At 55.3% G+C, this 26,797-nt stretch overlaps 1 protein-coding gene across 3 annotated transcripts; it reads left to right on the top strand.

Moving 5' to 3' along the window:
* Window positions 1–241: 241 nt before the first annotated feature.
* PCSK9 (proprotein convertase subtilisin/kexin type 9) lies at window positions 242–25,649 on the top strand. 3 transcript variants are annotated; one of them, XM_054683056.2, is made up of 13 exons: window positions 242–834; window positions 2,757–2,879; window positions 4,640–4,831; window positions 7,323–7,446; window positions 13,083–13,216; window positions 13,457–13,598; window positions 16,804–17,000; window positions 18,150–18,333; window positions 18,855–19,028; window positions 19,318–19,466; window positions 20,290–20,467; window positions 22,179–22,360; window positions 24,173–25,649. In XM_054683056.2, exons 1-13 carry the CDS (start codon window positions 271–273, stop codon window positions 24,386–24,388), a joined length of 2,559 nt encoding a protein of 852 aa, XP_054539031.1. In that variant the 5' UTR covers window positions 242–270; the 3' UTR covers window positions 24,389–25,649.
* Window positions 25,650–26,797: the final 1,148 nt, after the last annotated feature.

Below are 26,797 nucleotides of genomic sequence, written 5' to 3'. Positions count from 1 at the left end.
AGAAGTCTCACTGGTCAGCAGGAGACAAGGTGGACCCAGGAAACACTGAAAAGGTGGGCCCGGCAGAACTTGGAGTCTGGCATCCCACGCAGGGTGAGAGGCGGGAGAGGAGAAGCCCCTAGGGCGCCGGCCTGCCTTCCAGCCCAGTTAGGATTTGGGAGTTTTTTCTTCCCTCTGCGCGTAATCTGACGCTGTTTGGGGAGGGCGAGGCCGAAACCTGATCCTCCAGTCCGGGGGTTCCGTTAATGTTTAATCAGATAGGATCGTCCGATGGGGCTCTGGTGGCGTGATCTGCGCGCCCCAGGCGTCAAGCACCCACACCCTAGAAGGTTTCCGCAGCGACGTCGAGGCGCTCGTGGTTGCAGGCGGGCGCCGCCGTTCAGTTCAGGGTCCGAGCCTGGAGGAGTGAGCCAGGCAGTGAGACTGGCTCGGGCGGGCCGGGACGCGTCGTTGCAGCAGCGGCTCCCAGCTCCCAGCCAGGATTCCGCGCGCCCCTTCACGCGCCCTGCTCCTGAACTTCAGCTCCTGCGCAGTCCTCCCCACCGCAAGGCTCAAGGCGCCGCCGGCGTGGACCGCACACGGCCTCTAGGTCTCCTCGCCAGGACAGCAACCTCTCCCCTGGCCCTCATGGGCACCGTCAGCTCCAGGCGGTCCTGGTGGCCGCTGCCACTGCTGCTGCTGCTGCTGCTGCTCCTGGGTCCCGCGGGCGCCCGTGCGCAGGAGGACGAGGACGGCGACTACGAGGAGCTGGTGCTAGCCTTGCGTTCCGAGGAGGACGGCCTGGCCGAAGCACCCGAGCACGGAACCACAGCCACCTTCCACCGCTGCGCCAAGGTGCGGGTGTAGGGGTGGGAGGCCGGGGCGAACCCGCAGCCGGGACGGTGCGGTGCTGTTTCCTCTCGGGCCTCAGTTTCCCCCCATGTAAGAGAGGAAGTGGAGTGCAGGTCGCCGAGGGCTCTTCGCTTGGCACGATCTTGGGGACTGCAGGCAAGGCGGCGGGGGAGGACGGGTAGTGGGGAGCACGGTGGAGAGCGGGGACGGCCGGCTCTTTGGGGACTTGCTGGGGCGTGCGGCTGCGCTATTCAGTGGGAAGGTTCGCGGGGTTGGGAGACCCGGAGGCCGAGGGAGGGCGAGCAGAGCACTGCCAGGATATCCTGCCCAGATTTCACAGTTTCTGCCTCGCCGCGGCACAGGTGGGTGAAGGAGTGAATGCCTGGAACGCACTGGGAACTGCACCAGGCACAGAGAAAGCGGGCTTGCCATTATAGTGGGTTCCGATTTGGTTTGGAAAACATGGGCAGCGGAGGGTGGAGGGCCTGGAGAGAAGGCCCTACCCAAGACAGGGGCGGGGTGGGAAGGACGGCAGATGCTGGGAGCACGAGGCAATTTCTTTGTGACACAGAACTCATGCTCTAGTATTCCATCTGTTTCAGCCGAAGAAAAGAACCAGCTGAAGGGGCAGGGGAGAAGGGGCGGAGGTATTCTCGAGGCCCATTGGCGTCCTCTATGACTCAGGCAGGGGAGGGCCCTTGGTGCTCTGGAGCCGGAGGTGGTGCGCCTGGTACTGGGACCCCGGAGCTGAGCCCGGCGCCTCAGCCCACCTGGCTGTCTGCCGACCGTGTGCGGGGCGAGTTTGCTCAACAACTCTGCCAGCTTCTGGCCCTCAGGCTGTGGGAAGCTTCTTCCCGGGGCGAGACCACTAGCTTTTTCTAAGTATTACCAGCCCAGGACTTGGCTGAGGTTCTGTGTCCCCCAGCTTGGAGTCAGATCTGGGGTTGAATCTTGGCTTCCTCTCACTAGCTGTGGTGCTTGACAAGTCACTTATCCTTGAGCCTCCATTGCCTAATCTTTAAAAGGGAGGTGACAATCGTCCCTACGGCTCAGTGGCAGCAGATGGGGAGATGAAGGGAAAGTTCTGTTGACCATGAGTGAACTTACAATGCAAGCCCGGGGGGGATCACTTGCAGTTTTGTCCCTGTCTGCAGTGTGACCTGTTGGTGACATTGTCTTTGCTCCAAACCACAGCTCCTGGGGCAGAGGGGAAAATTCTGCCACTCACAGCTGCCTGCCCATGCTTCTGTCTGAGTGTGCTGGGTGGCAGGATGGCAAGTCCTTACTCAGCTCAGTATAGCCCTCTTCCTTGTTCCCTGAGCCGTTGACTTTCTAGAGGGATGTTGTGGGGTTGTGGCCAGGATAAGAAAGGGCATTTCAAGTTACCACCGCGCCAAAACAACTGTTCTGGAAATAGTGAGTACCCCATCCTGAGAGGTGAGTAAGCAGAGGCTGTATGACCACCTGAACCAAGCCCTTGAGGATGTTTCTTCTCTGGTGGAAGTTTGGAACAGGAGCCTCCTCAAGTTCATTTATTCATTCATTCAATGGTTATTTTGTGGGAATCGAATTTAGAATGAAAATATTTTTTGGCAAGCAGAAAAGAATTCTTAGACCAATCCTTTTCTTTTAGTCATGAGAAACTGAGGCCCAGAGAGAGGAGGTCACCCCAGGTGCATTAGAACTGGGTTTCCAGAACTGACACTCCACTGCACAGAGTACTCTCCCAATTCATTCAATTTTTATTTAGCGGAAGGCATTTTCAGATGGGTCTTTGAAGCATTAGTAGGAGTTCAGCGATGATGGTGTCATGAGAATTTTATTCTAGGATTAGCAGGTACCATGAACAAAGATACACAGCTGGGAAAACCAGAGGTGGAAGATAAGGAGCACATGTCCACAGTTCTTTTTCTTTTTTTTTTGAGATGGAGTTTCGCTCTTGTTGCCCAGGCTGGAGTGCAATGGTGCAGTCTCAGCTCACTGCAACATCTGTCTCCCGGGTTCAAGTGGTTCTCCTGCCTCAGCCTCCCAAGAAGCTGGGATTACAGGTGCCTGCCACCACGCCCGGCTAATTTTTGTATTTTTAGTAGAGAAGGGGTTTCACCACGTTGGCCAGGCTAGTCGCGAACTCCTGACCTCCTCAGTGGATCCCAGGAGGTGATCCTCCCGCCTCAGCCTCCCAAAGTGCTCGAATTACAGGTGTGAGCCACCACGCCTGGCCTCCACAGTTCTTTATCCACTGTCTGAAATGTAAAATGTTACGAAAACCAAAAGTTTTTTTTGTGATTTATTTGATGGTAGCCCCTGACGTGAACTGACATGAGATTATTTTTAATCTAGTTGTGTGAATATGCATATTCATAGATTTTGCTGCATAGATTACAGTATGCAGCTCCAGATCCCTCCAAGCAGACTCTGATTGCCCATTACTGCCTTTCTAAAATCCAAACAAGTTCTGAGGTTCAAAACCGATTTGGCCCTAAGGCTTTGGGTAAAGGGGGTGGACTCTGTTCTACTCTGACTGGAGTCCAAGATGCATATATACAGAGATATGGGTGATGGGCCTGCAAGGTAGGTTGAGGTAGGGGCCAAGGAGGAGCATGGAGTTTGGACTTGATCCATGAGGCTGTGGGGAGCCAGTGAAGGTTCTTAAGCAGGTATGTCTGCCTGAGAGCAGTTGGAGCAGACAAGAGCTAAAAACCAAACAAATCACCGTAGATAGTGGCTGCTATAATTTGTTTGTCCCCTCCAAATCTCATGTGGAAATTTGGTCCTCAGTGTTGGAAGTGGGGCCTAATGGGAGGTGTTTGGGTCATGGGGGAGGAACCCCTGTGAAAGGCTTGGTGCCGTCCTTGTGATAATGAGTAAGTTCTCCCTCTATGATTTCCCTTGAAGGCTGATTATTAAAAGGAGCTTGGCACCTCCCTCTCTTCTCTCTTGCTTCTTCTCTTGCCATGTGATTGATCTCTGCACATGTAGGCTCCCCTTCACCTTCTGCCATCAGTGGAAGCAGCTTAAGGCCCTCACCAGAAGCAGATGCTGGTGCCATGCTTCCTGGAGAGCTTGCAGAATCATGAGCTGAATAAATCCCCTTTTCCTTCTAAATTACTCACCTTCAGGTATTCCTTTATATAGCAACACAAAAGGACTAAGACAGTGGCCTTGACTTTTCTCTCTCTTTAAGAAGTGTTGCCTTTGCTCACTTAGTCATCCCTTCTGCCTGCATTTGTAGAGCATCTGGATGGGAGATTTATATAACCGTCACTCTTGACTTTCCCAGCAGGCCTATGTCATAGGTACTGTGGTCTCTACAATACAGCAGAGGTATCTGAGGCTCCGAGAGGTTGAGTGACTTGCTCATGGCTGCACAACCAGTAAATATTGGAGCTGGAATTCAGGTCCATGGTTTCCTGGCTCCAAAGCCCATGATTTTTTCCCTCAATTTATTCTGACTGGGGCATGGGGGAGGGGGTGGCCTTTGGGCAGGGCCACCAGGGGCGACCAGGCCTGTAGAGAGCTGGGTGCAGGTACAGAGGAAAACCTGTTGTCGAGTGTGGCCCGTAGTTCCCATTTTTGCCTGAATGGCACATTTGAAAGTGTTATATAACTATGTGAATAATAATAGTTGGCCTATATGAGTTTTTTAATTTGCTTTTTGGTCCGCATTTGGTAACTTCTTTATCATCTGCTATACTCTGTTGTGTCTCTTTTGTTGTAATTGTAATTTGTAAGTAGGGGTGAGATAAAGTACACCTAGGGTTTGCTGGGTTTCTTCCATGTCATCGTGTTCCTCCTTGCACGGGGCCAGGATCTGTGGAGGTTGCCTGGCACCTACGTGGTGGTGCTGAAGGAGGAGACCCACCTCTCGCAGTCAGAGCGCACTGCCCGCCGCCTGCAGGCCCAAGCTGCCCGCCGAGGATACCTCACCAAGATCCTGCATGTCTTCCATGGCCTTCTTCCTGGCTTCCTGGTGAAGATGAGTGGTGACCTGCTGGAGCTGGTGAGCCACGCTTTTTGGGAATGGCACTTCCTGATAGGGCTGGGCCACTGCATATACACTGGGGACTGTGCTTAGTAGGCCCATTGCTGAAAATCAGAAGGGGACAGCAAGTATGTATTGAGCACTTATTGGGTACCAAGCACAGTAACTACTGGCTTTCTGTATAGAATTCCCTTTAAGCCTGGCCATGCCCCAGTGGTATGTCTATCTTCATTTGAAAGAAGAGGAGACCGAAGTTCAGAGGGGACCACACAGACAGCTAGGGGTAGAGCCTGGATCAAACCCATTGGTCTGCCTGCCAGCCATTCTTGTGCCAATGCATCTGCTGCCTACGGAAACCTGTAGGGACAAGGCCCTGGGATGTTCAGTGGAGCCTGAGTCATTTTATAAAAAAGCATGACTCTAGGGTCCAAAATTCCTTTGAAGCTGTTGCTATCCAGAGTGAAGTCCCTTCTTTAGGACAGGGTGGCCCTCCTCCCTCCTGGATGTCACATCTTCGGTGGAGGGGCAGAAAGGGGACTGGGTATTCTCCTCACCCTGGCCCTAGTGCTTCAAATCTTAAAAAAAAGTTTTTATTTGTGCTTCTGCACCACCTTCTAGCCCACCTCGTTTCCTGGCCTCTAACTTGATGAGAGCGTGTGTCATTTTCACACTGATTCTCCACATGGCAGGCGGTGCTTCTCAGCTTCCTGCAGACAGTGAGGCCCACGGTCTTGCCCAAGGTCACACAGCGTGTAATGGGCAGGGTCAGAGTCTGGAGTCTGGACCTGGGTCTCCTAGCTGCACTGCACTGCTGCCCCATGGGTTAATCAGCTCAGCATACCGTGGCTGAACAGCTACCTCATACCAAGGCCTATGGCGCCATGACAGGGATTGACAGGGTCCCTGCCTTGGAAACCCGTAGTCTAAGTAGAGGAGACTGACAAGTCAATGCCTTCCATCAGTCTGCTCAACACACGTTTACCAAGTGCCTACTGTGTGCTGCAGAGGCGAAGATGACACAGCTCAGGCCTTTCCCTCGAGCTTACAGTTCAGGAGGAGAGACTGACCAGTGACTGCCAGTACAGTTGACTATGGGACAATGTGCTCAGCCTTGGGGAGAGACGAAGAAGGTACCCGTATAGCACCAGATGACAGGCACGAGCCCCACAGGCCAGGGCAGCTGCTCAGAGGAGAGTAGGCCAAGCAGAAGGCAAACAGAAGGCTGCAGGCATTTGCCATCGAGAGCTGGACTTCAAACTGGGCATCATACCAGCCTGGGTTCGAGTCCTGCCCAGCCGCTTATTGGCTGTCTAACCCTGAGCAAATCCCTTCACCTCTCTGAGCCTCATTCCTCTATCTGTAAACCAGTTATAATAATTGGAACATTCATTTAAGGACTAAATGAGGTCGTGAAGCATTCAGCAGATGCTAGGTACGGAAACTCGCTGAAGTGGGGGCAGGTTAAGAAGCCTCTGGGGATACGAAGGCATCCAGGGACTAGTTGTGGCAGGAGGCTGTTACCACTTAGGTCTGAAGGGTAAGGAGAGGGAATAGCTTTCCCTCTGCCCAGTTGGAGCCGGTGGCATGGAGGAGAGGCTGCCTGTGGGGAATCACCCGAGGGTTCACCGCTGCCATGCGCAGAGAGTCAGGAGGTAGTGAGGTAGTGGGGCAGATGCACACCATTTTTTTTTTTTTTTTTTTGAGACTCTGTTGCCCAGACTGGAGTGCAGTGGTGCCATATCTGCACCTCTGCCTCCCGGGTTCAAGCTCACTGCAACCTCTGCCTCCCGGGTTCAAGCGATTCTCCTGCCTCAGCCTCCTGAGTAGCTGGGACTACAGGTGTGTGCCACCATGCCTGGCTAATTTTTGTATTTTTAATAGAGATGGGGTTTCACCATGTTGGCCAGGCTGGTCTCGAACTCTCGACCTCAGGTGATCCCCCACCTCGGCCTCCCAAAGTGCTGGGATTACAGGCGTGAGTCACCGCTCCCAGCTGCTGATGCACTCTTGTCCTTCTAACTCCTGCTAGTGCCTCCCATTGGCTGAGCCCAACTGGAAGCTTTGCAAGGGAGCTGGTGCTGCAGTTTGCACTGAGCAGGCTGGAGAAGGCTGGAGAATAGACTAGGGGACAAACCGAATTGCCAGTGCTGTTATGTCATGATTTAGGCATGGAGTCCAGGGCCTGAGCTTCACTCCATGTCCATCCTGCCCAGAGCCTTGGCACAGCCTGGCTCCCAGACAAGATGTCAAGTTCAGAATCCTTCCTAAAAGGAATCCTCTATGCCAGACCGTGTTGCAGGGATATGGGAGTGCTGGGCTCCCAGCATGATCAAGGAGCGAGAAAACTCAGGCTCCTAGTCTGTCCTCCGGGGCACTAGCAGGGACAAGGTGGGAGGCTGCTGGGCTGGGATGTGGGGACAGGTTTGATCAGGTAAGGCCAGGCTGTGGCTGTGTTTGCTGCTGCCCAAATGGCTTAAGCAGAGTCCCCCGGCCTCTCTGGCTTCTGCAGGCCTTGAAGTTGCCCCATGTCGACTACATCGAGGAGGACTCCTCTGTCTTTGCCCAGAGCATCCCGTGGAACCTGGAGCGGATTACCCCTCCACGGTACCGGGCGGATGAATACCAGCCCCCCGGTAAGACCCCATCTGTGCCCTGCCCCACCCCATCTGAGCTGAATCCATTTGCTCTGCCCTGGCCTGGCCTCCCTGCTGGTGGTTTCCACTTCTCGGGGGGCTTTGGGACTCAGCACCTCCACTGACCCCTTTTTTTCTGTCCCATCCCCATCCCCTGCAGCCCCCACTGCCTGCCTTCCTGTTGCCCCACAAATGCAAAAGTCTTGCCTTAAATGATCCTCTTTTCCTCCTTTTCTCTTGTTTTCCTTTTCTCACCATTTGGAATGGCCCAGCAGGCTGCACTTACCTTGGAAGGAGGGTTCATCTGATGGTGACTCTACCTAGGGCCCCCAGGCCTCTATAACTCCCAGTGCCCTGCAGACTGGACCAGATCCTTTAATGGGATAGACACAACCCTGTCTGGGATGCCCCTGCCTACCTTCCTGTTTTGCTGCTCCACCTGCCTCCAGCTCCGTTTGGCTTCCTGGGGCTCCCTGCCTGGGCCACTTTGTGTCTTCCCTCTAGGCCTTTCTTTCCACTGTTCCCTCTGCCTGGTGTGGCCTGGCTATGGGAGGGAGGGAGGAGGAGCGGCCATGGAAAACGGTCTGCATTCTAGCAGGGACTTGCAGGTGGCAATTCAGTCGGGGAAGACTCTAGATGCACCTGGCCTGAGGAGAGAATGAAGGGTTCTAGTTGGACTGTGTTAAGTTTGAGGTGCCCATGGTGTGAGGTCTGGAGCTCAGCGCAGAGATGATGCAATGTGGTGGGTCCATGCAACATGGTGCCAGGACGCAGAGCTTGGGGTGAACTCAACTTTCACCCCTTACCGGTTCTCGTGGGATCTTGGGAAGCCACTTTCTTCTATGAGCCTTGTCGTTCTTGTCTGTAAAATGGGCACATAACCCTGTCCCTGTCCTTCTCACAGGTTGCTGTGAGACTCCAATGAGTTGAAGGATGTGCAGATGCTTTTGGAAGTGAAAAGTTGGGGGGCTACTGTGTGACTTTGCATACACCCAAACTGTGTGACCTTGCATATGTCTGAGTTGCTGCCATTGCAACAGATCAGGCTGGTGGGCTGGGTGTGGAGAAAGGGTTTGTGTGGGGGACATCCTCTGGCAAGGGTGGCAGCAGCAGAAGTGAGGGGCCTGGTCGGTCATGTGTGCTGACCCGGCCTGGGCAGCCTGTGGCCAGGGAGAGGACAGCTCCTCTGTAGGAAGAGCCTGTTCCTTTCCAAGCAGGTGAGACCTCTTCAGTGGAGCCCTGGAGCCCCCTGTACTCCACATCAGTGCCTCAGGGACCTCCCGGAGCAGGCTAATATCAGAGACCAAGAGGGACACTGGCAGAGGATCACAGAGACCCCAGTCCAGGCAGGGACTGAGAAGATCTTGCCCCCTAAGTTAGTTTCCTAGCACTGCTGTGACAAAATACCACCCCCTCGGTTGGAACAAGTTGATTCTCTGCAGTCCTGGAGGCCAGAAGCCTGAATCACTGTCGGCAGGACCATGTTCTCCTGGGGGGCTCCAGGGAGAAGCTTCTCTTGCCTCTTCCGTGTCCCAACAGCGGCAGCACACCAATCCCAGCCTCTGTCTTCACACAGCCTTCTCTGTGTCTCTCTCCTCTTCATTGTCTCATAAGGACACTTGTCGTTGGATTTAGGGCCCACTGGATCCTCCAGGATGATCTCATGTGGGGAACCTTAACCACATCTGCAAGGACCCTTTTTCCGAATAAGGTCACAGCCACAGGTTGTGGGGGTTAGGATGTGAGTGTATCTCTTTGGCAGCCACCGTTCCCTCCTCTCCCTTGGGCCAGAAGCAGACGTGGGGCCCTTTCTTCCCCATAGGATGCCCATGGATTGCCCCCCTTCCCGCTTCCCCCGAGTGTCTGTGGGAGGTGGCAGGAATGGCAGGCAGGGGTGTGGAACCCCTTCTGGAGTCATATCAAGGGCCTGGCTGAAGGAAGCCCTCCTGGAGCTGTTGGGCTGGCATGGGGCAGGCTGGCTGGGCCCAGCAGCAGCCTCTTCATTCATGGGGAGGCCATAAGCATGGGCCCTAGAGCTGGCTGCCGCCCTCAAACCCAGACCCTGCACTCTTAACTGTGTGACCTTGCATACGTCACTCACCCTCTCTGATCCTCAGGTTCCTCTGCAAAAGGGAGGTAATGATAACCCTCACTCTGGGGAGCTGTTTGGAGGGTTAAATCAGTTATTGCTGTAGCATGCATTTCTCTGTCAGGTATTGAGTGAGGTGCTGTGATTTTAGCCCCGCATTTTTCTTTTCTTACCATTCAATAATAACGTTTTGAGCACCCACTGTGCGCCAGGCACCATATTAGGTGCTGGGGATACAAATGTGAATGAAATGAACGTGGTCTCTTCCCCCAACAGTGTATCCAGAAGATTAATCCATTCCTTAAACAAATGCTACTTGACACAGATTAGTTCTGGATAGGCTGAGAGCTCTGAAGGAGTGCAGGCAGCTGCCAGCTGCGAGCCTGTGTATCCAGCAGAAGGATCAGGAAAGGATTCCTGGAGGAAGCGCTGTTCTAGCCAAGACCTACGGGGGCATTATTAACCAGGCAAAGGGGACGGTGTCCAAGCAGAGGAATGAACGTGGATTGAAGCTGTGAGGCAGGAGGGAGTGTGGCCTGTGCAGAAGGGACCGAGGCTGGTGAGACCAGCAGGGTCTGGGTGGCCTCCAGGTCAGATGTGAAAGGAAGAACTTGGCCACAGTCTGAGCTTCTCAGGCGTATGGCAGGGCTGCCTGGTGAGAGGGAATGAGCTCCCTGCTCTGGAGGTATGCAAGCAGGACTGGGCTCTCACCTGCCAGAGGCCACAGAGCTTCCCAGAGGCTGGAAGAGGCCACTCCAAGGCCTCTTTGCCCCTGAGAGTGGTGGCTCTTCTTGAGGCCACCTTGCCACGCTGTCACAGGGAACTAGCAGCCCCTGCCTCACCTGGGGGTTTGGAAGATAGAGGGAGGCCTAGGAAGGGCCCTGTGTCTCATCCGAGCTGGGCCCCTTTCCAGCCTCTCACTGGAAGGAAGCCCAAGGATGTTCCTGTGGGGGCTTTTGCCAGGCCCACCTGCCCTCTGCTGGCCATGCTTGCAGCCTCCTGACCCTGTCCCAGGGGGACAGTGGGCTGGTGTGAGCGGGCAGGAACCGCCTGCACTTAGAAGGTGTGGGGCTGCCTCCCCGAGCTTCCATCTGCCGCTGGGGCCACACCCCAGGCCCAGGGATGGGACCCCACAGTGGTCACATCATCTTGCAGCAGACCCCAGGTACAGCTCCTGGAGCAGATGGTGGTCCCAAGCACAGGTGGGACCAGAAAGGACTCTCACCTGGGCTAACTCAGCTGCAGCCTCAGTTCCCTCCTCACACACGACGAGGAACATGGACTGGAAGCCTGCCCAGCAGGCCTTCTGCTCGATGTGCGTTGTGTGGCTTACGTCCAGGGAGGGAAGCAGCCTCTGTGCTGTCTTCTAGATAAGCCTGTATTCCCCAGGCTGTCTGCCAATGTATCCAGTTGTCCCGTCAGCCTGGAAGCTCCGAGGGAAAACCTTGGGCTGCTTCCTGAGCACCTGTATCCCCTGCAGCCAGCCCGGGGCCTCTGCTAGGAGCAGACTGAGCATGGCTTATGGGCCTGGCACCATCTGGCCTCTGCCCACCTTGCTGGCCTTGTCTTGTGTCTGCCCCTTCGACATTCCATAGCCCAGCTCAATATCTAGTGGTTCCTCTAGGGTGGCGAGCACCGTTTGGTCTCCAGATGTCTTCAGGTCGGAGCTCACAGCGCTCTCAGCCACCCCTTCCCAGTGTAGCACCGGGCACATGGTAGATGCCTATTGATGAGTGAAAGCTCCTAACACACTCAAAGAGCAAGGACTCCGCCTCATCCCGCAGCCTGGGAGGAGGGGCAGACTGCCAAGGACCTGCTCAGCATGCTACAGAAGAAACCAAAGTGCCCACGGGACTGATCAGTGGAGCTTCCTGCCGAGACTGGAGGCCTTAGGGCAGGGTAGACAGTGTGTGTGCAGGCTGGGGACTCACAGTTCGGACTGTGCCCAGACCTACTAGCATAGTGGGTGGGTGGGAGGATGCGGGATTGGGGGCCTACCTTGCCTGAAATTCATGTGGGATCTCAGAGCAGCCACTGAATTGCTCTGTAGGGGGCTAAATAGTGGCCCCCACAGATACACACACCCAGACAGAGCCTGTGAGCCGGACCTTATTTGGAGAAAAGGTCTTTGTAGATGTAATTAAGCATCTCAAGATGGCATCATCTGGATTATGCGGTGGGCTGTAAGTCCTGTGATGTGTCTTTATGAGAGAAAGGCAGAGGGAGATTTGACACACACAGGAGGGGCCATGTGGAGACAGAGGTGGAGACTGGAGAAATGTGGCCACAAGCCAGGGAACACCAGCAGCCACCAGAAGCCGGAAGACGTGAGGCAGGGTTCTTCCCAGAGCCTTCGCTGCTGAGTCTGGGAATTTGTTACCGAAGCCATAAGAAGTGGGCACACGCCCTGAGCCTCCCACACTTGCTCACCTGTCCTGAGATGAGAATCTCTACTCTGCAGCATATTTGGAGGATCACTGCGGGGGCCACAGAGGTGCTGTTCAGATGGCACTTCAGAAGACTCAGGAGACCCTGGGGCAGGAGCAGTTTGACTGACAGCCCAGAGGGCTGCCCTCTGATTCCACCTGAGGCCCTGCTTTTCCTGGCTGCAGGGGTTCCAGGGCCAGGCCATTTCCGCTGGCGCAGGACTCTGCTAGCAGCAACCTGCCTGAAGTCTTCCTTTGGCCTGGCTGAGAGTTTCTGAGACCTGCGCTGGAGCGGAGGTGCTTCCTTCCTTGCTTCCCTTCTTCCTCTCTCCCTTCTCCATCCAGCAGGCTGGACCTGCCTGGCATCTGTGAGCTCTCCCTACTTTCTCCTACACCCTAACCTTTGTCCTGCACGGGCGACTCCCCCAGTGAGTCTCTTGCAGCTTTTACCCCAGTGCCTGCTTCTTGGAGAATCCAAACTGATCCAGTTAGGGATGATAAAGTGTAGGGTGGCGCTCGGTGACTGTTTTCTCTGAGGTTGTGACTCGTGTGAGGCAGAAGCAGTTCCCGTGAGCCCTCCTGGTATCTTGTGGAGTGGAGAACGCTTGGACCTGGAGCCAGGAGGCCCAGACATACATCCTGTCCGAGCTGCAGCTTCCTGTCTCTAAAATGAGCCGGCCAGCACAGGTGGCCAGACGTCACTGTTATTCTCCTTTGAGTCTTTAAATCTTGTTGTCTTTCTTGCAGACTCGGTGAGCTGTGGAAAGGCTATAATAGGGGCTTTATTTTACACTTTGATACTATTTTTTGAACATTCATATTATTGTTAGATATTGATATTCATATGAAGGAGCAGGATGAGTTGGGTCCTTCTTGGCAGTAGCATTGCCAGCTGATGGCCTTGGACAGTTACCTGCCCTCTCTAGGCCTCCCTTTCCTTGTCTATGAAATACATTATAGAATAGGATGTAGTGTGTGAGGATTTTTTGGAGGTTAAACGAGTGAATATATTTAAGGCGCTTTCACCAGTGCCTGGGATGTGCTCTGTAGTTTCTGTGTGTTAACTATAAGGTTGACTTTATGCTCATTCCCTCCTCTCCCACAAATGTCGCCTTGGAAAGACGGAGGCAGCCTGGTGGAGGTGTATCTCCTAGACACCAGCATACAGAGTGACCACCGGGAAATCGAGGGCAGGGTCATGGTCACCGACTTCGAGAATGTGCCCGAGGAGGACGGGACCCGCTTCCACAGACAGGTAAGCACGGCCGTCTGATGGGAGGGCTGCCTCTGCCCATATCCCCATCCTGGAGGTGGGTGGGGACTGCCACCCAAGAGCGTTGCAGCTGTACTTCTGGGTTGCACCCCCCACAGCTGTCACTGTCCCCTCCCTGCCATCAGTTGTGGGAAGGGCGTTCATCCATCCAGCCACCTGCTGATTTGTTATAGGGTGGAGGGGGGGGGTCTTTCTCATGTGGTCCTTGTGTTCGTCGAGCAGGCCAGCAAGTGTGACAGTCATGGCACCCACCTGGCAGGGGTGGTCAGCGGCCGGGATGCCGGCGTGGCCAAGGGTGCCAGCATGCGCAGCCTGCGCGTGCTCAACTGCCAAGGGAAGGGCACGGTTAGCGGCACCCTCATAGGTGAGTGATGGCCCCAGACGCTGGTCTCTCTCCATCTGGACCTGGCCTGGGAGGTGGCTTGGGCTGGGCCCAGGGAGAGCTAATGTCTCCTAACCAAGAATGCTGTGGCAGCCTCTGCCGCAGAGCCAGAGAACCAGAGTGCCAAGGCTGGCAAGGTCCCCAGTGGCCACGAGTGCAGATGAAGAAACCCAGGCCCCAAGAGGGTCATGCAGGTAGCCCAGGGAGTTCAGCCTTGACCCTGGGTCAATGACCTTTCCACAATTCCACACTGCTCCCCTTTTAAAATCCGGTGATGTCTTTATGTCTTTTGTTATGTTATCTTCAATGTGGAGGGACTTGAGGTGATCTAAGCAACTTTTTCTATCTTCTGCTTGCATACCTCTGAGACCAGGGGACTCACTCACTTGCATGACTGGGCCCTGCAGGTCACACTGGCCAGGCAGATGTGGTGGAGGAACTGGCAGAGGACTTTTTCTAGACTGTGACTACATTTAGTCCACCCGGCGGCCCCCCTATGAAGTCCAGTTGAGAACTAGGACTCTGGGGGCCTGTGGACAGAGAAGAGGGAGGGTTCTCTCCCTTACTGACTTCCTTCTGTGGCCAGACATTGAGCAAGGCCTCTGTACAGCATGTCCTGGGGCTGGCCTTGCCGTAGCTGCTAAATAGTTGACGAAACCAGTCCAGAGAGGGGAGGTGACTACCCAGGGTCACACAGCTCAAGCTGGGGAACTCGCTGGGAAAACTGTCAGCTCTGGGCAGCAGCTTGACTTCCATTGCAAGCCCCAGCCCCCAGGGTCAAACACTGTCTCTGGTGCTGGCAGAGGCAGCCCACTAGCCTGTTTCAAAGGCTGAGAAGGCCCAGGAGTCTGCCCTGTGCTCCACCAGTTCTGCCCTGAGACTTTCCTACAGAGTACAGGTTTTGATGTTCAGTTTTAAAGGCAAGAATCAATAACCTTCTGCCCCATCAGGTGACCCCTTGTGCCTGTCCCACCCCTTTATTGACTGACCTCGGCTCAGTCAGGTCAGTTCCTGAAGGTCAGTGTGTGGAGGGGAGGCTGTTCTTTCCCAGAAAGGCCTTCCCCAGGCCTGGTGCTCTGGCCTCTGGAGGACTTCCTGGAGAAGTCCCTTCTTTGGGGTCCCAGTCAGTGTATGGGAAGCCCTTATTGCATGACCTGGCACGGGGCAGGGGCTCAACAGTCACTATTGCCTTCCTTGCCACTGCCATTTCCTCCTCTGTAAGCAGGTGATTGTGTGTCCAGTCTGAGCACAGAGATAAGCACACAGCAGGTGCTTAATAACTAGCAGCTGTAGGCTGGGCGCGGTGGCTCATGCCTGTAATCCCAGCACTTTGGGAGGCTGAGGTGGGCAGATCACCTGAGGTCAGGAGTTCGAGACCAGCCTGTTCAACATGGTGAAACCCCGTCTCCACTAAAAATACAAAAATTAGCCAGGCATGGTGGTGGGTGTCTGTATCCCAGCTACTTGGGAGGCTAAGGCAGGAGAATCGCTTGAACCCAGGAGGTGGAGGTTGCAGTGAGCTGAGATCGTGCCACTGCAATCCAGCCTGAGTGATAGAGCGAGATTCCATCTCAAAAATAAATAAGTAAATAACTAGCAGCTGTAAATGTGGCTGTTGTTCTTCACCTCCACACTCAGTGCCACTCCACTCCCTCCCTCCGTGGTGTGAGGGGCCTCACTAGCTGTCTCCTAGGAGGAGCATGGCTGTGAGATTACAGCTCCATCCTTGGCCACAGCTCCTGGAGACATCTTAGAGGCCAGGATCAAGAAGGCTCCCACACCCCATTTGACAGGGGAGAAGCTGTCAGTTCCAGGTCCCCTTGCACATCAGGGCCAGAGCTGCGTTAGGCCTCCAGTCTCCAGGCCACTGGGCCAGAGCTCACAGGCTGGCAGAGGGTTAGAACTGTTACTGGTGGCTGGGTGCAGTGGCTCACGCCTGTAATCTTAGCACTTTGGGAGGGCGAGGTGGGAGGATCATGAGGTCAGGACATCGAGACCATCCTTGCTAACACGGTGAAGCCCTGTCTCTACTAAAACTACAAAAAATTAGCCGGGCGTGGTGGCAGGCGCCTGTAGTCCCAGCTACTCAGGAGGCTGAGGCAGGAGAATGGCGTGAACCCGGGAGGCGGAGCTTGCAGTGAGCCGAGATTGCGCCACTGCACTCCAGCCTGGGCAATAGAGCGAGACTCCGTCTCGAAAAAAAAAAAAAAAGAGCTGTTACTGTTGACAGTAGCATGAGGTAGACCATGGTCTGCACCAAAATGGGGGAGTGGAGTGCCACTGAGGCCAGAAGGAACCACACCCTCAAGGGTGGGGAGTTATGGTATGGGGGGTCCTAGGCATGGAGTCTTTTAATTCTTTAGACAATCCTGGGAGCAGCTGTCCCTGTTTCACAGAGGGCGGGGCCACACAGCTGGTGAGTGGGCAGCCAAGACTCCGTTTAAGTTTGTGTGGGTCCAACACTTGCGGCCACGGTGGAGGGGCATCTGAGCCAGGCCTTAGAGAGTGGCGGGGGAAGTTGGGTGGGGAAGTGTGCCCTTCTCATTCCTCTGAGGCTCATCCTCTTGGTGCCTCCCTTTCATGGAAAGGGATAATAAGGTTATTGTGAGGATCCCCTGAGTTCGTATATTCAGACGCTTAGACAGAGCCAGGCACAGAGAAGGGCCCGGGGTTGGCTAGTTTGATTGCTGGTGTAATTGCTAATATCTTCCAGTTTGTATTGGTCAAGGTTCTGCAGAGAAGCAGAACCAGTAGGATGTATATATTAAGAGTTTCAAGGAATTGGCTCATGTGACCGTGCAGGCTGGCAAGTCTGAAATCCGCAGGGCAGGCCAGGCAGGCTGGAAATTCCTGCAGAATTTGATGTTGCAATACTGAGTCCTAAGGCAGTCCTGGGGCAGAATTCCTTCTTCCCTGGGAGGCCTCAGTCTGTTCTCTTAAGGCCTTCAACTGATTAAATGAGGCCTGCCCAAGTTATAGAGAGTAACCTGCCTTACTCCGTCTTCTGATTTAAATGTTAGTCACATCTAAAAAATATTTTCGCAGCAGCATTTCCACTGGCTTTTGACCAAACATCAGGCCACAAAGTTGATCCCCAAAATTAACCATCACTCTGTGCCTGTAAGGGAGGGGCTGGGAAAGGGGAGCAGGTCTCCCGAAGGGGTGACCTTGGCTTTGTTCCTCCCAGGCCTGGAATTTATTCGGAAAAGCCAGCTGGTCCAGCCTGTGGGGCCACTGGTGGTGCTGCTGCCCCTGGCGGGTGGGTACAGCCGCGTCCTCAACGCCGCCTGCCAGCGCCTGGCGAGGGCTGGGGTTGTGCTGGTCACCGCTGCCGGCAACTTCCGGGACGATGCCTGCCTCTACTCCCCAGCCTCAGCTCCCGAGGTAGGTGCTGAGGCTGCTGCCCCAAGGCGCGGGTAGGGGGCGGAGGGCGGAGGGAGGGCGGGCGGGCAGGCGGGCCCCGTGGGCTTCTTGTGGCACGTTCCTGGAGGCCGAACCCTTCTGGCTTTGGAAGGAGTCGTCAGAGACCCCCGCCATGCGGGAGGCTGGGGAGGAAGGGGCTCGAAACCTCCATCATCGCAGAGTCTGAACAGCAGTGGCCCCGCCATGCGCCCACGTAGCAGCGCCTACGTAGCCACGCCCCCACACCCCGTCCTGGCCACTCTCCCTCCTGAAGGTCTTCTGGTACCCGCCCCTCCCCATCTCCATCCCCAGGCCCTGCGTCCTCTGCCCAATACTCTTTGGGCCTCCCCTTTGTCCAGCTCCCCCCGCGGCTCCATGACTGACAACTTGAGCAAGGCTGATGTGAATGGGAGCAGTTGAGGGCTCAGACCTCTCACCCGAGGAACATCCACAGAGTGTGCCGCATGCTCGGTGCAGTGTGGCTGCGGGGACACAGACACGGAGCCTCGGCCCTGAGGAGCTGGGGGGCAGTGACCGTCCCTCCTCTGACCCACCACTCCTCCAGTGTCAGGACACTGCGGGTATCTAGGGGAAGGAATCTTGTTCCACTTCAAGTCTGGAACTTCAAGTCTGTGTGTGTGTGTGTGTGTGTGTGTGTGTGTGTGCGCGCGCGCGCGTTGGGGGTGGGGGTTGCAGAGCAGATGCGTACCTGACAGCAGTAACCTAGGTCCCCCCTGGCCTATCAGAGGCTTCCCTGGCGGCCGAATTTAAAGGCATCAAGCAAACAAAGCCCAACACATCTCTGCCTTGTCCTCTCAGTTTCCCCCCGTGGCACTTAGAACCACCTGATACACCGAATAGTTTCCTGTCTATCTCCCCCACTAGGATGTAAACTCCACAGGGGCATTGGGAATGCTGCCTGGCTATGGTAGGGACAGAGGGGAGCACCAGGGCGGGGCAGGGGTGCCAGAGTTCTGCCTGGGCAGTCAGATTTTCCTTAGGAGGGGACATTTGAGTGGGACCCAAACAGGTGTATAGCAGTTGTCCAGCCCAGCTGGCAAGGCCTGAGTCTGCCTCTGCAACCCCTCTCTTGGGCTCCTTTCTCTGCCACCCACCTCCTCACCTTTCCAGGTCATCACAGTTGGGGCCACCAATGCCCAGGACCAGCCGGTGACCCTGGGGACTTTGGGGACCAACTTTGGCCGCTGTGTGGACCTCTTTGCCCCAGGGGAGGACATCATTGGTGCCTCCAGCGACTGCAGCACCTGCTTTGTGTCACAGAGTGGGACATCACAGGCTGCTGCCCACGTGGCTGGTAAGTCACCACCCCACTGCCTCGGCCACCGTGATGCTAACAGCCCCTTTGGCAGTCAGGGTCTGTGCCGGGACCTCCAGTGCCAGGCTCTGTGCAGGGGGACCAGAGATGAAGTAGGCCTGATGGTGCCTTCAAGGACACTCAGTCTGATGAGGGAGGCGAGTGCACAGAGGGAACACGAGGTCAGGGCTGTATTAGAGGGAGCCCAGAGGAGGCACCTGCCCAGCCCGAGGGTCAGAGAAGGCATCTTGGAGGAGGGACATTTGATCTGGAGCTTGATGGATGAATAGGAGTTCACCTGGCCGATAAGACAGCAACTACCAAGGCTTAGAGGTGTGAGAGGAGGCTGTCTTACCTCACTGAGTAAGGACTGCAGGCGGCTTACCTTCGAGAAGAGAGCTTAGTGTCTGTGTGCACGTGTGTTTGTGTGTATGTGTGTGCGTGTGTGCACTGGCAGGAGTCCCCTGCTGGGGCAGGAGGGCCGGGCCATCACCATCTTTCACCATTCACCCCTGCACCAGGCATTGCAGCCATGATGCTGTCTGCCGAGCCGGAGCTCACCCTGGCCGAGTTGAGGCAGAGACTGATCCACTTCTCTGCCAAAGATGTCATCAATGAGGCCTGGTTCCCTGAGGACCAGCGGGTACTGACCCCTAACCTGGTGGCCGCCCTGCCCCCCAGCACCCATGGGGCAGGTAAGCAGGATGGCAGGGTGGGCAAGTCCAGGCTGGGGCTTGGGAGGTCTGTGTGACCTTGACAGTCTCTCCCTTCTCCCTTGTCTGTGTAAGGAGGATGACGCCACCTTAAATAGGATTAAATGAGAATGGGGCTCTGAAAGGGCTGTGCAATATTTTCATAACGTGTTTTTATAGAGACAGTTGAGTATGTTCTTTAAGCCCTCCTCTCTCCTACCATGAACTAAAGATTTTTGTGGAGGTCCCTTCACTCCCAGCACCCCCTCCTCATCCCAGGCCCTTTTTGCAGGTTGGCAGCTGTTTTGCAGGACTGTGTGGTCAGCACACTCGGGGCCTACACGGATGGCCACAGCCGTCGCCCGCTGCGCCCCAGATGAGGAGCTGCTGAGCTGCTCCAGTTTCTCCAGGAGTGGGAAGCGGCGGGGCGAGCGCATGGAGGTGACTGTACCCCTCCTTCGTGTGTGTGTGTGTGTGTGTGTGTGTGTGTGTGCGTGTCAGTGCTGGGCCCTCAGGGACCCCCAGCAAGCCCCTCCATCCTCCAGACTCCAGTTCTTCTGTAAGCTTACAGGGCTGGCCAGACCAGGAGTGGGGCACTCCCCACCTCACGCGGCTGGGGGCTGCTGGAGAGAGCCACAGCGGGAAGGGTTTCCTAGAGGCTGCAGGACAGTGCTGGATGGATTTTCAATGCTCACCTGGGTGTGAGCGTGCGGCAGGGCCGCGTGAAGGTCAGCGATCTGCTACTCTGGACTCAGCCATCTCTAGGCCCCTCTCACTCAGGTGCTCCATGGTTCTGGGAGCTGAGAAATCTCAAACCAGCAAAAAAGTGGAATTGATGTTGATGCTACAGGATAGTGCACAGATGCCATCTGGTTGCAGCATTTTGGTGGAAGGGCAGTGCCCAGCTAGGAGAGTGAGGAGGGGCAGGCATTTCTGGCTTGGGAGATGGGGTCTTAATGCTCGTGTGAGAGGCAGAGTGGGTGGAGTGGAGCTGGCTGGGTCCTTGCTTTGGCCTCCTGGATTTCTCTCTATCTCCATTTTGAAACCACTCTGTGTTTGGAAGAACTTTTGAGTATTCAGAGCTGCCCACTGGCAGAACAGTCTTCCTTGGGCAGGAGTGAGCTCCTTGTCCCCAGAAGGCTGGGTCTGGCTGGCCCCTGGCAGGGACACTGATGAGGGTGCTTGAGTTGATCCTGTCTAGTCCCTTTCTGTGTTTTCAAAGCCCATTCTAAAGCAGATTCCCATTTCCGTCTTTGACTCTAAGGCCCAAGGGGGCAAGCTGGTCTGCCGGGCCCACAACGCTTTTGGGGGTGAGGGTGTCTACGCCATTGCCAGGTGCTGCCTGCTACCCCAGGCCAACTGCAGCATCCACACAGCTCCACCAGCTGAGGCCGGCATGGGGACCCGTGTCCACTGCCACCAACAGGGCCACGTCCTCACAGGTAGGAGGCTGGGCCTGCCCTGGGGTGAGGAGGGGTCCCTTTCTCCTTATGCACCCACTGCCCGCGAGGCTTCGTCCTCATGAGTGTGATCCATGAGACTCAAGCCTGACTTGCCATTCCATACTCTGGTTCTGCCACTTCCATGCCCTTTGAGCCTGGGCAGGTGACCTTACTTCTCCTCATCTCAGCTTCCTCCTCCATAAGAGGGAAAAAGGTATTACCTGCCTCATTGTGTTGCAAGGAGATGGGCAGCCTCTAGGGCACTGGCCTGGAGTATGGCAGGTGCTTTGCCTAAGGTGGTGCAGTCCAGGAGAGGCAGCTCCAGAGAGAGGCCCCCGGCTGGGGCTGAAAGGAGGGCAGACCTCGGTTTGAATTTCACCCTGCCGCTCGATAGCTGTGTGACCTGGGCAAATTACTTAACATCTCTGCATGAGGAAATGATGAGTGCTAAGCACTTAGCTTAGTGCCGGGACAATATAAATTCTAGCTATCATTACTATTGTTTTCATCACCCGTTGCTTTAAAATCCAGTCTCTGGTATAGGCAACTATTGACGGGCTACCCTGTGTCGAAAACATGCCCAGGCAGGTAGCAGGAAGTCACAGATGGGGACCTCTTGGGGCATCAAGGGATGGTGCCCCGAGGCTGAGCTGTTCTGGTTGGGTGGAGCATGAGAGGTCTGGGAAGACAGTGGGACTCCAGCCTGGAATAAGAGGCTCAGAGTTGATTCTCGTCTGAGCACGTCCAGGGGAACCACTGAGGGTTTGGGAACAGGAGAGTGAGGGTGAGAACCTGGTTCTGGGCACAGCAGGCTGGCATGTAGGATGGATGTTCAGGAAAGATGAGCATAGTCAGGTGGCTGGTGCCCTTGTCCAGGGGAGAGGCTCCGTCAGGTTCAGGGGTCCTGGCTTGGAGGGAAGTCCGCCATGCTCTAATCACGCTCCCCTTTGGAAGTGCTCAGCCGATGAGCTCACGGGCACATGTCAGTTTGAAGTCATGGAATCTGACTCCATGAAGCGCACCTCAAAGAGCACCATTTTGCAGCTAAGGGAACTGCAGGCTGGACATGCTGAGTGGCTGCCCTGAGCCCTTGCAGCTAGGACATAGAGAATGCTAGTAACCACAACCCTACCATGTTCAGAGCACATGCCAGGCTCCATGCTGGGGCTTCGCACGTGTCATCTTCACAGTGTCCCTGTGAGTAGGTGTGGTTTCTCTTTCCATCTTACAAATGAGTAAACAGAGCCTCAGTGTAGCTAAGTAACCACTATTTTAGGTTTCTTAGCCAATGGGTGTGTCTGACTCCTAAGCCCATGGAGGGCATTCTGAGGTGGTTCAGACAGACCCCAGCTTACCCTTGAACTTCTGCCTGCTGGCTGCATAGGGAGGGGCTGGGGGGAGTTTGAGCATCTCAGGCCATAGAGCCCCTGCCTCACTGTCTCCATCTCTGGGTGGAAAGATGGTGTTTTCCCTGAGAAACTAAGGCTCAGAGAGGTTGAATTGCTCTCCCAAGGTCACACAGCTGGTCAGCTGCAGAGTTGAGAACACAGGAGTCCTGGTGCTCAGGCCAGCATCTCTTTTTTTCTTTGAGTTGTTTCTAGGTTTCCTAGCTCTTGCCTCAGACCTTAAAGAGAGAGGGTCTGATGGGGATGGGCACTGGAGACGGAGCATCCCAGCATTTCACATCTGAGCTGGCTTTCCTCTGCCCCAGGCTGCAGCTCCCACTGGGAGGTGGAGGACCTTGGCACCCACAAGCCGCCTATGCTGAGGCCACGAGGTCAGCCCAACCAGTGCGTGGGCCACAGGGAGGCCAGCATCCACGCTTCCTGCTGCCGTGCCCCAGGTCTGGAATGCAAAGTCAAGGAGCATGGAATCCCGGCCCCTCAGGAGCAGGTGAAGAGGCCCGTGAGGCCGGTTGGGTGGGGTGCTGCGTGTCTCTCCTGCACAGCTTTTCTGTGTCAGTTTGTGCCACCACCATACCGCCATGCATCAGGGTGGCGGTTTGCCAGGTAGATGCTGTGGGCAGCTTCCGCCATTGTGTGGACAGCATGTATATGTGTCTCTGTGTGGCTGGGTCTGTTTTTGCTTTTGTCCAGATCAGTAAGGTTTGCTACCTGGGTACCCCACTCCACTTGGAGTAGAATGTGCATAAATATGGCATAAAGAAATGCAATATGCATGCATTTATTGATTGATCTATTTTTTTCTGAGATGGGGTCTTGCTGTGTTGCCCAGGCTGGTCTCAAATTCCTGGGCTCAAGCAATCCTCTGGTCTCAGCCTCCCCAAGTGTTGGGATTATAGGCATGAGCCGCTGCACCTGGCCTCTCTGATCTATTTAACAAACCTGCTGGGAGGGTCTCAGGGTCAGGAGCAGCACTGGGCTCTGAGGACACAGAGCTCACTCAGCCGTGACCCAGAGGGGGTGCCTGAGCTGCATGCTGAAGGTTGTTAGCATGACCAGCAAGGCAAGAAAAGGCCCTGCCGAGATTAGCAAGGCATGTGCCAAGCCCTGGAATGTGACAGCCAGGCCTTCTAGAAACCTGAGTGTATAACTCTCCTTAAAAGCCAGCAGGAGCTCCTTAAAAGGCAGCCCTAAGGAGTCCACTCTTAAATGAACTCAGAGTCAGTTTTAAAATGCAAGTCTGTGTTGATTCTGGTCTGGATGGTGCATTCCTCGAGAGCAAAAGACAGTCTTGGTCTTGGATCCACTTGCCCTGGGTGCACTGAGGGCTGCTAGGTTCCAGGTGCTCTTCCTGGCACTGGGGAGGGATACAGGCCCAAGAGACATGTTGTTCTCCCTCCTGGAGCATCTATTTTAGTGGAGGAAGACAGAAAACAAACCATTAATATAGAGTACTGAAAAGATGCGATGGAGAAAACTATAGCAAGGAAGGGAATGGGGTGGGAGAGAGGTCAGGAGAGGTCTTGCTGACAAGGAGGACGAAACGGGCCATGAGGCAGAGAACATGTTCCAGGCAAAGCAAAGGCCCCCAGGTGGGGATGTGCAGGGAGTACCAGGAAACCAGAGAGGTGGGAATAGTTATGAGATGGGGGATGCCTCAGAGGGGACAGGGCCAAGTCAGGTGAGACCTGAGGGCCACAGTCAGCAGTGAGCTGGGGCCATGCAGGGGTCTGGCCTCAGAGGAGTGTGGTCTGGCCTGGATCTGAACCTCTCACTGTGGCCTAGCTGCTGAGCTGAGAAGAGATGACAAGGACCTTGGGCAGAAGCAGGGAGACTGGAGGGAGGCGGTGGAGGGTCCAGGCGTTGGGGCGGGGCTCAGGCTGGAGTCTGAAGGGAGCCTGCAGGCCTGGTGGGTGGATGTGGGTGGGAGAGGGGGAGGATGGCACCAAGGCTCGGGCCCCTGGACAGATGGAGTTGCCATTAAGTGGGATGGGGCAGGCTATGGGGCCATCAGTTTCAGAGGGATGAGTTTGGCACTGGCATGGTAGGCATCTGTCTATCTCCACGCCCCTCAAACCAGGCATGAAGCAGGAGCTCGTGTGTTTGGTCAGCCATGGTGCAGAACCGCCTGGGTGGGAGGTGCGGGGTGGGAGATACACGGTTGTGTCCCAAATGGGCTCTGAGCCAGCGAGGGCCGTCTGCACTTTGGCCTCACAGAAGGATGTCGGAGGGAGAAATGAAGTGTGGGTGGGGGTCCCGGGCCACGCTAGACATGTGCTTTCTTTTCCTCGGGCTCTGGCAGGTGACCGTGGCCTGCGAGGAGGGCTGGACCCTGACTGGCTGCAGTGCCCTCCCTGGGACCTCCCACGTCCTGGGGGCCTACGCCGTAGACAACACGTGTGTAGTCAGGAGCCGGGACGTCAGCACTGCAGGCAGCACCAGTGAAGAGGCCGTGGCAGCCGTTGCCATCTGCTGCCGGAGCCGGCACCTGGCACAGGCCTCCCAGGAGCTCCAGTGACAGCCCCATCCCAGGATGGGTGTCTGGGGAGGGTCAAGGGCTGGGGCTGAGCTTTAAAATGGTTCCGACTTGTCCCTCTCTCAGCCCTCCGTGGCCTGGCACGAGGGGATGGGGATGCTTCCGCCTTTCTGGGGCTGCTGGCCTGGCCCTTGAGTGGGGCAGGCTCCTTGCCTGGAACTCACTCACTCTGGATGCCTCCTCCCCAGGTGGAGGTGCCAGGAAGCTCCCTCCCTCACTGTGGGGCATTTCACCATTGAAACAGGTCGAGCTGTGCTCGGGTGCTGCCAGCTGCTCCCAATGTGCCGACGTCCGTGGGCAGAATGACTTTTAGTGAGCTCTTGTTCCATGCCAGGCATTCAATCCTCAGGTCTCCACCAAGGAGGCAGGATTCTTCCCATGGATAGGGGAGGGAGTGGTAGGGGCTGCAGGGACAAACATCGTTGAGGGGGTGAGTGTGAAAGGTGCTGATGGCCCTCATCTCCAGCTAACTGTGGAGAAGCCCCTGGGGGCTCCCTGATTAATGGAGGCTTAGCTTTCTGGATGGCATCTAGCCAGAGGCTGGAGACAGGTGCGCCCCTGGTGGTCACAGGCTGTGCCTTGGTTTCCTGAGCCACCTTTACTCTGCTCTATGCCAGGCTGTGCTAGCAACACCCAAGGGTGGCCTGCGGGGAGCCATCACCTAGGACTGACTCGGCAGTGTGCAGTGGTGCACGCACTGTCTCAGCCAACCCGCTCCACTACCCGGCGGGGTACACATTCGCACCCCTACTTCACAGAGGAAGAAACCTGGAACCAGAGGGGGCGTGCCTGCCAAGCTCACACAGCAGGAACTGAGCCAGAAACGCAGATTGGGCTGGCTCTGAAGCCAAGCCGCTTCTTACTTTACCCGGCTGGGCTCCTCATTTTTACGGGTAACAGTGAGGCTGGGAAGGGGAACACAGACCAGGAAGCTCGGTGAGTGATGGCAGAACGATGCTGCAGGCACGGAACTTTTTCCGTTATCACCTGGGCCTGATTCACTGGCCTGGCGGAGATGCTTCTAAGGCATGGTCGGGGGAGAGGGACAACTGTCCCTCCTTGAGCACCAGCCCCACCCAAGCAAGCAGACATTTATCTTTTGGGTCTGTCCTCTCTGTTGCCTTTTTACAGCCAACTTTTCTAGACCTGTTTTGCTTTTGTAACTTGAAGATATTTATTCTGGGTTTTGTAGCGTTTTTATTAATATGGTGACTTTTTAAAATAAAAACAAACGTTGTCCTAACTCTTGCATAGACTTGACTGCCTAGGGTGATGCCTTGCTTATACTAGGAACTGGGTAAGTTTGTTGAATAGTTGAGTAAGCCAAGTATTTGATGAGTACTTGTATCTTGAGTACAAGTATTGGGCAAGTACTGGTGATGTGAACTTACTCCTTGTGCCTATCCTAGGAATGAAATGAATGTCTTCCTGCAGCTCCCCTGACCACCCTGACAGTCAAAGTGCCTCCTCCTTGGTGACAGGTGCCCTACAGCACTCTAGATGCTCTGTTGTCCTGACCTCCCAATGCCCTTTTCATTCTTTTCTCCCCAGTACCTGGCACACAGCCTGGCCCGAGTATTTACGGAATAAGTTACAGTGCCAGATGCTTCTGTAATGAGCCAGTGCTAAGTCCATGGCTTTTTTCATGATTGATTTAAAATTCAGAACAGTCTCAGATTGGGTGCAATGGCTCACACCTGTAATCTCAGTACTTTGGGAGGCTGAGGCAGGAGGATTGCTTGCGTTTAGGAATTCAAGACCCTGGGCAACAGTGAGACCCCGTCTCTATAAAAAAATTTAAAAGATTAGCGAGGTGTGGTAGCACATGCCTGTGGTCCCGGCTAGTCAGGAGGCTGATGTGGGAGGCTTGCTTGAGCTGGGAGGCTGAGGGTGCAGTGAGCTGTAATTATATCATCACTGCACTGCAGCCTGGGTTACAGAGTGCATAATGATCCCATTCAATGTGGGACCTCCAGGCCCTCCACTCTAAGGCTGGTGAATATAGCTGTCTTAAGCAAGTTCTATCTCTAGACAGCCCATGTCATAAGGAATCTCAGGCAAAAATCCTCCCAGATTACATTTTCTGACAATTCAGTGTCATATATGGAAAGCATTCAAGAGTTGACAGATGGCAATGGCTTGAACACCCAACTGGGTTATATCTCTGCCCACTGGAACCTAGGCCTGTGGTGCAACCCTAGACTCTCTCTCCTTCCCCTCCACAGAATCAAGTATCAGCTGGTTAGATATCCACACCCTGACAGCTCTGTGATGTTGGAACAACTTGGTTCTTGCAGAGGGTTAGCAGGTGGTCACCAGGGATCGGGGAGGAAGGGGTGTGGCTTGCAGGAAGACGAAAATCTGGACTAGCAAATAGGGAAGGGGACCCAT

This window comes from Pan troglodytes, chromosome 1 (genome assembly GCF_028858775.2).
Source record: "Pan troglodytes isolate AG18354 chromosome 1, NHGRI_mPanTro3-v2.0_pri, whole genome shotgun sequence".
Taxonomy (NCBI): domain Eukaryota; kingdom Metazoa; phylum Chordata; class Mammalia; order Primates; family Hominidae; genus Pan; species Pan troglodytes.
Note: the sequence above shows the minus strand (reverse complement) of the source record. Positions and strands in the feature narration are given on the sequence as shown.